The sequence below is a fragment of the Pseudorca crassidens genome, chromosome 9 (genome assembly GCF_039906515.1).
Source record: "Pseudorca crassidens isolate mPseCra1 chromosome 9, mPseCra1.hap1, whole genome shotgun sequence".
In the NCBI taxonomy this organism is placed as follows: Eukaryota; Metazoa; Chordata; class Mammalia; order Artiodactyla; family Delphinidae; genus Pseudorca; species Pseudorca crassidens.
Genome location: NC_090304.1, coordinates 27290671 through 27303171, shown reverse-complemented (window position 1 = coordinate 27303171; position 12501 = coordinate 27290671). Strand labels below are relative to the sequence as shown.

The window sequence follows — 12501 nt, the reverse complement described above, 5'->3', positions numbered from 1 at the left end:
CAATTATAGCTCAATTTTTTAAAATAATAAATCTATATTAAAAATAGAAGAAAGGAAACTGATGCCTGAAAATGCTAGGTTGTGTCATAGCGATGAATTAGAGAAAACTATATTTGGCTTTGGAAAACTTGTTTTAAAGTCAAGCAAAACCTCAGAGGAAAGTGTTCAGTTAAAGTGAGTTAAATTCTACATTTCTGGGAACAGAGTGAAATCATTTGTTCAGAAAAAAGCATTTCTTGATCTCAACAATAGACAGTGCATTTTATAAGAATCTGAAAAAAGAAAAAATTAGGAATAAAGCTGTGCTCATGGTCCTTACCTTAGAATAAATGCAACCGTCAGTTCCAAACACCCACTTCTGAGAATCATCTCCTTTATGTCTGTAATGAAAATGTAATTTAGAGATTGACGACTCTTCTCTACACTGAAACGTTTTGTAGGTTTCAAGTAGAAGTATCATTTTCCACACAGCCTGGCAGGAGGACTGCACACACTCTGAGGATTCTGCCATTCTACTACCATCACTGCTACCTCAGCAGCTAAAGCCTCTCCTAAGACAACTAATTTCTTTGGTACCCAAAGTGCTGTGGGGTCTGTGAGTGTGCATGCGCGTGCACGTGTATGTGTATAACCAAGGGCAACAGTGATTAAGAGTTTTAGAGAATAAATAGGATCAATAAGAATATTCTAGAAATTTCCATCCCCAAAAATGATCCTCTGTGAGACAGGAAGAAGGGGGCTTAATTAAATATAAGGTTTGAGAGGATGGGATGGGAAAAGATACCATGGAAAATTAGGAACCTCAGGCACCTGTTTCTGAAACAGCCAGGAAGTTTTGTTAAGGAATATCAGATTTTCTGAGCTGAGTCTGAGTAAGAAAGAAAAACTAAAATGTGATGAAGCTAATCATGCCTAAATTAACTAATCATGTATTAATTAATATTTAGCAACCTTACAAAGAGAGGACAAATGAATTAAATTAAGTGTAATGGGATGTTAAACAAGACTTTTCCTACTGCCTCTGAGATTTGACAGAAGCATAAGTGGTTGAGAATAAGAGGTGTCAGTTAATGCTCTATTCTAAAGCAAGGGGCTGTATGATCTGGGCAGAACACGCAAAGGCAGCAGTCCAAAAGTGGTTCCGTGCACATTAGCCTTTCACCTACACCCAGTTTATATAAGAAAATGCGAAAAACTCTTGGGCATGTTGGGATGGGTGTTTAATAATAATGGTCTCCAGGCCCCTCTCCTGTGGGATTTTGATTCTGAAGGTCTGGACCCTCAGAAATCTACATTAGCAGGTATTGCAAGTGATTCCAATCATAAGAATTCTGGGGAATTTGGATGTCTGTGGTCTACGTAAGACATCTGCAATTCATAATATAGTGATGCTAATGGTCAAAATCTGTAAAATTCTGAATTTTGTCTTTTAATTGGATTCTAGTGTTAGCTTGAGGATAAAATGATTAGACAAACATAAATTATGTCGGTTTCAGTTTTGGTTTTCTGAACTGGCAGCACCTTTTCTCAAAGATTAATACAACAGGAGAGATGTCTACCAGATTGGCAACAGTGTGAGGGCAGAGATCACATGTATCCTTAGAGCTGAGCACAGTGCTAAGTATATGACAGGAGATAAAGATATCTTTGAATAATAGAAATATGATCTGCAAAAAGAAACGAATCGATATGCTGTTCACCTGAAACTAACACAATATTGTAAATCAGCCATACTTCAATTAAGAGAAATGTGAATAAGATGTCAAAATGTTATCACGCTAAAAATAATAAGGCCATCATGAAAAATGTTTTGAATTTAATATGACAATTTAGGGGATTTAAACGATCTTCTTAGAGATAGCTAAAGAACATAAATTATACCTTGGTTAAGAAAATCAATAATACTGAAAGAAATACATATATCCTAGCATTTCTTAAATTTTAGCACAGCTTAAATTCTGTTCAAGCATATATTTTCCTAAGAAATTTTACTAACAACATGTAGTTTTATATTATCTATAAGCCCTTTGAGCTTACTAGTAATTTTCCCAATCAGGAGTCTATATATATATCCATAAATGTCATCTTTTAATTTTACTGAAGCTATAAAAAACAAATCTCAATTGTGGTGCAGGATGAGAAATATATCATTCTAGTGTACAATAACTTCTTCAAAAAATAAAATTCCTACAAACAAAAGTGCATCTGTTTATTTTTCAAGACATTTTATATATAAAGAAATCAAATTTAGATTTAATATGCAACATTGCTCATACGGGACTGAATTAGAGAATGATGTCATAGAATTTCCTCTTCCTGGTCAGCAAGTGCCAAACTGAAAAGATTTTGTATAAAGAAACAAAAACAAAAGTTTTTTAAAAATCCATAACAATATCAATAATGAGAGGAGGGAAAAAGAAGCAGTATTCTTTCCAAGAATCAAAGTCATAAAGATCACGGCATGTGCTGAACTAAGGATGAGTGGCCTAAGTTCTGGTCCTGGATCTCATATTAACTAGATATGTGACCTTTCATAGGCCACTTAGTCTGTAGTGGCCGTGGAATTTCTTATAATAATAATGATATTGTCATTATCATCTCATCATCATAATCACAACCACCACCACCAATACCAAAACTACTACTATAGTATTAAAGAGGGGTTTGGAGTAGATGCTCTTTGGAGTCCTTCCTTCTCTGAAAGCATATGACTTCCAAAACTATTTGGTCACTCTCATTTTACAGGTGAGGACACTGCCTGGGAAGTTTGCTCATATAACCCCACTGAGCATGCATGTACATTATAGTATTCCTATCAGAAATCTATAAAACATGTGTGTGTGTACACATATTTTTTTCCTTTGAAATATTCCATTTATCAGATGGTATGAGCAAGAAGGCAGCTCATCCCCACAGTTCAGTTTAGGGGAAATTTCATAGGCTAATGCTTATCGTTTCCCAGTTAACTGTAAGGAAGATCATCGTCGTGTTTCACAATTACAAATCTGTTTTCCCAGGCAGCTTCGTATGGCTCTGATGTCTTCCAATGCTATCTGGACCAAAAGTAGGATCTATAGAGAAAGTTGAAAGGGATTTCCCCTCCATGATTATTAACAGGGTAAGAGTAGAGAAAAGAAATTTGATTTATCAATCCACACATTGTGAAATTACACATGGACAATTTTCTATTTGATGTTGACATTTCTAATTGTGGTAGCTATATGTCTGAATATTACTTAAAAGTCCAATGCATGGTAAACAGTTCTTTCTGCATTATGTACTTGCTAGAGTCTGTCACTCTAATCCAACTCTTAGCCTCCTAAACTTTAAAAATTGAAAAAGGAGATGATTTTCAATCTCTGATTACCTAGTGATGTGCTATCAGTTTACTTGCCTGTCTTTCCATCTTGGCATCTAGCATTACACAGCTACTCTTGTTGGCTGTATTTAATGGTGTCCTTAAAGCAGTGTTTGTTTAGCCTAGTCTAGATTAATGTTGGCCAGTTATCATTTAATTTCCAGTAAGACCTAAATGGGAAGAAAAGTAAATTCAAAAACCCATAACTGAAAAATTAACATTGAAATAAGGAAGACAACAAAGATTACCAGACAGGTAATAGAGATAAATGAAGCAGGCTAGAGCTAACATGAGGGCTGCTACTAGGAATGGTGGAGAACAGAGCAAACTGGAGGGTATGTGTTCCAACCAAAGGAGGAATCTGTTCCTGTATTTTTGGTGTCATAAGAGAACGAAAGTTCAGTGTTGCACATTCTGATTTTTTCAAGAAAGGCCAGTAGTATGTAATTTTTGTGTGTGAAATCTCCCTATTTCTATACGCTCATAACTAATTAAAAATATTATAATAATGTGCAGATCAAACAAAGTCTACAGGTCCCTAGTTTTTACTCTCTATAATCAAAACTCTGTGTGGAGATGGATGTGTGTGTGTGTGTGTGTGTGTGTGTGTGTGTGTGTATTGCTTCAATTACCAATAGTTTATGTATTTAACACTAAAGACTAGATCCTACAATCCACATTCTTTAAAAATGAAGCAAAATCAAGATTAAATGATGGCCTAAAAAAATGTTTGATTCAATTGGTTTATCTAATTGATGTCCCAAATATCTTTTAGAAAGAAACATCTTTGATTTTGAGGTTTATGATTTTTATAATTTTTATGATTTTGAGATCAACTGATAATGACATTGATTTGTCTTTCATTCACTCATGGTCAGATATACATCACAGAAAAAATATTAAAAAGACAAATATGTGCAAGCACTTGCTATATTGAATAAGGATAAGATGAGTGACACCAAATGAGACATAACTGAACTAATGAGGCATGATATGTTTACAATATTCTTTGTGAGTTGTCAGGTTGCTACTTTAAGTGCTAGTTCTATTATTTTTAGCATATAAAAGGCAATGTCTTAATTCATAGCTTTTGTTAAAATCACAGTATACTACTTGGGAGAACAGGAAAAAAATTTTGTCTCTAAAAGTTGCTGTCAAACGAGGATATTTATTGTTATATAATGAAATATGGTTGTATTAAAAAAAAAATAAACCACACAGGCACTTCAGATACTCTGGAAAAGATAAACATATTCAAAAGTATATACCCAGAGGGGAGTGAGCTCTAAAAATCCTGGCCCTTAGATTTTGTTTCTCAGATAAAGGCAAGTTGCATCAATTTTCCTGCCCATCTTAGCTTCCTCCTTCTCTTCCTTGCTCTCTCCTTTCTTTCATTTCTAAATTAAACCAAATCTTTTCTTGTAAACAGAGATTTTTCAAGTTAAACTTACTACAGTTTTTTGGGGTTTTTTGTTTTTTTAATCATCTTTTTCCTTTCCCAAGCTCTCTTCTCTACAGGCAACAAGGACATTGAGTTTGTGGCTTCAGTCCCACCCAATTCCATGACAATCCTGGCCAGAGTAGGAAGTAACCTCAGGGACCTATCACCAGAACAGCACTAGCTTCAGTATCCAGTGAGCCCAGGGAGAACCCTGGGCATGAAGAACATGTTCATCAAGCTACTTATAACCTTTCCAAACACCTGCCATTTTTACCTAGACTACTGATCACACTGAGTAGTCTTCCCTCACCATTTCCCTCTAAAATAACCACTTAGTTATTCCTTACCCATCATTTTGATTTTTGTTTGTTTTTTCCTCAGGTTTTTTATTTTTTTGTACTTTCTAAAAACAACTTTATTGAGAAGTAACTGACAATATTATAAAATATTATACAATTGACAGGCACATATTTAAAGTGTAAAATTTGCTAAGTTTTGAAACATGTCTACACATGTTAAGGCACCACAACAATCAAGATAATGAACGTACATCCATATCCATCACCCCCCAAAAATCACCCCCAAAGCTTCCGTGTGACCCTTTGTAATCACATCCGCCTGTCCCTCCCCACCTTCCTATCTCCAGGCAAACACGGATCTTCTTCCTAGATTAGTTAGCACTTTCTAAAGTTTTATATAAATGGAATCAAATAATATATATGCTTTACGGGTTTTGTTCCTTTCCCTTAATATAATTATTTTGAGATTCACCCACATTGTTGTGTGAACCAAGAGTTAGCTCCTTTTTATTGCTAAATAATATTTTCTATATGATACACCATAATTTATCTATTCACCTATGGATGGACATTTTGGTTGTTTCCAGTTTTTCCTTTTGGCTTTAGAAATAAAGCTGCTATAAACACCCATGTACAAGTCTTCATAAGGACACATGCTTTCATATCCCTTGAATAAATTTCTCAGAGTGGCTGGGCAATAAGGTACAGACATGTACCTGTGTGTGTGTGTGTGTGTGTGTGTGTGTATGTGTGTGTATATACACACACACACACCTGTATATACATATATATGTATATTATACATATACACACCTATACGTGTATATTTTAGGAAAGTATCAATTGTTTTCCAAAGTTACTGAACCATTTATATTTCTACCAACAATGTTGAAACCATGTACCAACTATGAGAGTTACAGTTATTCCACATCTTCACCAGCACTCAGTATGGTCAGCATTTTAATCACTGGACCTTCTATTACATATGTAGTGGTACTGCATTTTAGGTGTATTTTGCATTCCCCTAATGATTAGCATCTTTTCATATGCCAACCATATATTTTCCTTGTTACAGTATTTGCCCAAATCATTTATCCGCTCATGTTTTCTTGAGTTGTGTGTATTTTTCAAATATATATTATTTGAAAATATTTCTCCTTGTGTATAGTTTGTCTTGTCATTCTCTTACAATGTCTTCCAAAGAGCAGAGTCTTAATTTTAGTGAAGTCCAATTTATCAATTTATATTTTTGTGGATCATGCTTTTGATGTTATATCTAAGAAAGTTTGACTAATACAAGATCAAAAATATTTTCTCCTATGTTTTTGTCTAAAATATTCAGTTTTAGTTTTTACATTTTAAACCTATAATCCATTTTGAGTTAATTACTGTTTATCGTATGACATATGGATCAAAGGGTTTTTTTGCATATGTATATCCAATTGTTCCATCACTGTCAAAAAATAAATCCTTTCTCCACTGAATTTCTCTTGCAATTTCATCAAAAATCAATTGACCATATATGTGTGGATCTATTTCTGGATGATCGATTCTATTGATCTAATTGTCTACTTTGGTGCCAATAGCACACCATTTTTCACAGGTATCATTTTATAATAAGTCGAGGTCAGGTCATTTTTTTCTTCTTTTTGAAAATTGTTTTGCCTATTTTAGGTCCTTTGCTTTTCTATATGGATTTTAAAATCATCTTGATAGTTTTTATAAATGAGCATGCTGGGCTTTTTATTGAGATTGCATTAAATCTATAGATCAATTTGAGGAGAATGGACATCATAACTATGTAGTCTTTCAATCCATGAACACAGTATATCCCTGCATCTATTTAGGTCTTCTTTAATTTTACTCAGCAATGTTTTGAAGTTTTCAATAACCAAGTCTTGTACATATTTTATCTGATTCATATTTAAGTATTTCATACTTTTGATGTTATTGTAATTGGTATTTTAAAATTTCTAAAATTGTTCCTAGTACATAGGAATACAAGTAATATATATATTGATTTCAAGCTAAACTCATTTATTAATTCTAGAAATTTTTTGTTGGTTACATAGGATATTCTACATAATCACACCATTTGAAAATAAAGATAGTTTTACTTCTTCAATTCGTATCAGATGTCCTTTTTTTCTTTGCCTTTTCTTGTTATAGTGGCTAAAGGCTTCCACGCAATGCTGAATAGGTGAGAATGAACAAATTTGTCTTGTTCCTGACTTTAGGAGGAACCATTTGCTCTTTCATCATTAAGTATGATGTTAGATGTAGGTTTTTCATAGATGAGCTTTGTCATACTCATAAAGTTCCCTTCTATTCAGCTTTCCAAAAGTTTTCATTAGGAGGGGATGCTGACTCTTGTTAAAAGATTTTTCTATATCAATTTGATGTTCATGATTTTTTCCTTTTCAGTCTGCCAATATGGTGATTTACATTGATTGATTTTCAAATGTTAAATCAACTTTACTTTCCTGGGGTAAGCCCAACTTGATCATGATATATTATCTTTTTTATATATTATTGTATTCAATTTGTTAAAATGTTAAGTGTTTTTTGTATTTATGTTCACGAGGGATATTGGTCTATGATTTTCTTTTCCTGTAATGTCTTTTTGCCTGTTTTTTGTTATCAGAGTAATGCTGCCTCACAGGATGAGCTGGGAAGTATTCCATCTTCTTCTATTTTCTGTGTGAGAATATGGAGAACTGGCATTATTTTTTCGTAAAATGTTTGGTAGAATTCCCCAGTGAAGCCAGCAAAACCATCTGGACCTGAGGTTTTCTTTGTGGGAAGGTTTTCAACTAAAAATTTAATTTCTTTAAGAGATATACGACTATTAAGTTACCTATTTCTTCTTGAGTAGACATTAGTAGTTTTTGCCCTTTAAGGAATTGGTCCTTATCACCTCAGTTGGCAAATCTATTGGCACATCTTTGTTCAGAATATTCCCTATTATTCCTTAAATAACTGTGTGATATCAGCTCTCTCATTCCTGATACTGGTAATTTGTGTCCTTTCACTTTATTCCCTGAACAGTCTGGCTAGAGGTTTATCAGTTTCTTTGATCTTTAAAACAAAAACAAAAACAAAAACCCAGCTTTTGGTTTTCTTGATTTTTCTCTTTTTTCCTGTCTTCTATTTCATTGCTATCCACTCGAACTTTTACTATTTTCTGTCTTCTGATTACTTTGAGTTTGATTTGCTCTTCGTACTCTCGTTTCCTAAAATGGAAGCTGAGGTCACTGATTTGATATCATTCTTCTTTTCTTACATATGCATTTATATAAATTTCCTTCTAAGAACTTCAGTAGCATCCCACAGTTTTTAATATGTGTTTTCATTTTCATTCAGATCAAAATACTTGCTAATTTCCATTTTGATATCTTCTTTGCTCCATGAGTTATTTAGAAATGTGTTACTTTTGTCCAAATATTTGGGGGTTTTCCAGAAAGCTATCTGCTATTTTTTTATTTAAGTATAGTTGATTTACACTGTTGTGTTAATTTCTGCTGTACAGCAAAGTGATTCAGTTATACATATATACATTCTTTTTTATGTTCTTTTCCATTATGGTTTATCACAAGGATATTAAATACAGTTCCCTGTGCTATAGTAGGACCTTGTTGTGAAAGCTATCTGCTATGGATTTCTAATATAACTCCATTATGGCCAGAGAACGTTTATAATACTTAAATTCTGTTAAGGTATTGAGACTTGTTTTATAGCTAGAATATAGTCCATTCTGTTTAATATACTGTTACTTTAAATGAATATGTCTTTTTGTTATTGAGTGCATTCTTCTATAAGTATCAACTAGGTCAAGTTGATTGATAGTGTTGTTCTAGTCTTCTGTATCCTTACAGATTTCTCCTCACTTGTTCTATTAATTATTGAAATAGGATATTGTTATTGCTGACCACATTTGCACATTTTTCTCTTTTTCACAGCAGTTCTATTGGCTTTCACTTCATGTATTTTGAAGCTGTGCTATGAGGTAAACAAACATATAGGATTGCTAAGTCTTCTTGATGAACTAATCCCTTAAACATTACGAAGTGACCCTCTTTATCCCTGGAATATTCTTTGCATTGAAGTCTACTTTGTCTGATATTAATTTGCCATTCTGGCTTTCTTTGGATTAGTTTTATCATTGCATACATTTTTCATGCATTTACTTTTAAGCTATTGTGTCTTTATATTTAAAGTGGGTTATTGGGACTTCCCTGGTAGCACAGTGGTTAAGAATTCACCTCCCAATGCAGGGGACACGGGTTTGATCCCTGGTCAGGGTACTAGATCCCACGTGCATGGCACAACTAAGAGTTCACATGCCACAACTAAGGAGTCCACCAGCCGCAACTAAGACATGGCACAACCAAAAATAAATAAATAAATAAAATTTTAAAAAATGGATTAAAAAAAAAGTGGGTTATTTGTAGGTCAGCATATAGATGGATCTTGCTTTTTTATCTAATCTGACAGTGCCTGACTTTTAAATGGGCTGTTTAGATTATTTACATTTAATGCAATTATTGACACATGGGTTTAAATCTACAATCTTGTTATTTATTCTCTTTGTCCTGTTTTTTGTTTCCCTTTCCATCTTTATCTGTCTTCTTTCACATTAACTGAGTATTTTTTAATTATTTTATTTTATCAACTTTTTTTGCTTGTTAGACATATAACTCTTTGTTATATTATTTTAGCTTCAGGGTCCCTCATAAACATCTTTAATTTACCAGTCTACTTTCAGTTGATATCATACCACTTGACAAATATAGTATAAGAACTTTACTTCAGGCTTCCCTGGTGGCGCAGTGGTTGGGAACCCGCTTGCCAATGCAGGGGACATGGGTTCGAGCCCTGGTCCGGGAAGATTCCCACATGCCGTGGAGCAACTAAGCCCATGCACCACAACTACTGACCCTGCACTCTAGAGCCCACGTGCCACAACTACTGAGCCTGCGTGCCACAACTACTGAAGCCCACACGCCTAGAGCCTGTGCTCCACAACAAGAGAAGCCACTGCAATGAGAAGCCCATGCACCGCAACAAAGAGTAGCCTCTGCTCGCCGCAACTAGAGAAAGCTTGCGCACAGCAACAAAGACCCAACGTAGTCAAAAATAAATAAACAAATACATTAATTTTTTAAAAAAAGACCCTTTCTTCCATTTCTCTTATTGGCATTTGTACTGTTGCCTTCATATATTTTATATCTACATGTTTTTATCTCCATAATAAATTTATTATTTTTTTGCTTTAAACAATAAATTATATTTTAAAGAAAATAAGAAATGAGGTCTTTATATTGCCTATGTAGTTATTATTCCCAGTGCTCTTCATTTTCATCTGATACCATTTTTCTTCTGCTTGAAGGACTTCCTTAAACATTTTTTGTTCTGTAGGTCTGCTGGTGACAAATTCTTTCAGTTTGTGAATAATATCTGAAGTCTTTATTTTGCCTTAATATTTGAAAGATTTTTCATTGGGAGATGATTTCTATACTGACACGTTGTTTTTTTTTTTTCTTTTAGTTTTTAAAGATGTTCTTCCACTTTCTTCTCACTCTTATTGTTGCCAACAAGAAATCTGCTGTCAGTCTTATCTTTATTCCTCTTGTAAATAATAAATGTCTTCCTCTCTGTGTACTTATAAGATTTTTCTCCTTATCACTAATTTTAAGCAGTTTTATTATGATTTTCCTTGGTTTCTTTTCTCCGTGTTTCTTGTGCTTAGAAGTTGTTGAACTTCTTGGATGTGTGGGTTATAGTTTTCACAAAATTTGGAAATTTTTCAGACATCATTTCTTCCAATATTTTTCTGTTCTCTGCTTCTTCCCTTCAGAGACTCTAATTATTCAGAGATTAGGCCATATGAAGCTTTTCACGTCACACTGATGCTGTGTTCTTTTTTTTTTTCAATATATTATTTTTTCTTCTCTGGCTTTCAATTGTGAATAGTTTCTATTGCTATCTCTTCAAGTTCACTAATATTTTCTTCCACAGTGTCTAATCTGCTATTAGTCGCATTCAGTATATTTTTCATGTCATACATTGCAGTTTTCATACCTAGAAATTTGATTTGAGTCTTTTTCTATCTTCTATGTCTCTATTTAACATGTTCATTCTTTCCTCTAGCTTCTTGAATATATGGAATACAATAATAACAACTGTTTAATGACATGAGTATTAATTCTACAATCTGCATCATTTCTGGGTCAGTTACAATTGATAGATTTTTCTCTTTATTATAACTCTGGACTAAGTGAGCTGAAGCATCTCTGTCTCCGTGTCCCATGGTTTGCCCTTGTCATTATTGCAAGTTGACGCTTTGTGTGTTTCCAGTTTACAGCATTGACTCTGCCCCAGAAATCTTTCTTATTACCTACTCCAAATATAGCACCACATCAACTGGGACTTGCTTTGAGTTTGTTTTCCCCTTCTTGGGAACTGTGTGTTTAGGACTCTACTAGCACTGGCCAGCTTGTGAGATAGCAAGCTACTGTCTCCCTCATCCTTCTGCCTGGGTTTCTCAATTAATGTACCCTACTCATTCACTGAGGTATCTACTACCACACTTGGCACTCACTGGCAGTTGTTTGACTGGATTTTGGCCTACAGACTGTGTAGTTTTGTGGCCAAGAGTGACTTATAGATTATGGTTACTTAAGTTTTGCATTCCACCCCAATTGCTTAGTAGCTATGACCTCGAGTAAGTGATTAACACCTCTATATTTCAATTTCCTCATCCATAATGATAGTAACAACACCTACCTTATCAGGTCGTTGTTAAGAGTACATGTAACAATGTGGTATAGAGAAATTAAAATAGTGTCTGTCTCGATTTGCTGTCACTGTTAGAGTAAGAATTCTAGACTCTAGAGATCTGACTCTGTAGATCACATTCCCAGCCATTATGTAATGTTCTAATGCCTTTTGGACAGTCTGCTTTGCATGTTAGAGAAAATTTCCCTTCTGTATTTGTGGCTGAGCCAGTTTCTCTGGTGCCTAATTGCCCTTGTTCTGCTTTCAGCCCTAAGCACATCGCAAATGTCTATCCAGCCAGAAGTAGCTGGCTAATAGCTTTCTAAGTCTTGAAGTACAACAGGACTTGTTTTTGTCAACACTAGGTAAAATCAAAAGACAAATGAAAAAGAAAAAAGAAAGCATTTAGGAAAGGTAAATCACCTTTCTTCCTTATTGCTAATTTTTTCTTCTAAATCTATTTTTAATTTTATCTTACTAAGTCAGAGAAAAACAAACAGGAATGGCACTTTTGGTACCTTACAAGCCAGCAATTTTTTGTCTCCTTGATTTTTCTTTCACTGTTCAATATTTCACATTCAGAAGATGGAGAAAAGATTAGGAATACATATAGAACATTAAAATTT

General features: G+C 34.0%; 1 protein-coding gene across 1 annotated transcript in view; it reads right to left on the bottom strand.

The window, feature by feature from the left end:
• The window catches only part of DCDC1 (doublecortin domain containing 1), a 456279-nt gene that overhangs the window by 166314 nt on the left and 277464 nt on the right, over window positions 1–12501 (bottom strand). The window contains exon 17 of the mRNA XM_067749533.1: window positions 320–380. Coding sequence (XP_067605634.1) covers window positions 320–380 — 61 coding nt within the window. The remainder of the gene's footprint in view (window positions 1–319; window positions 381–12501) is intronic.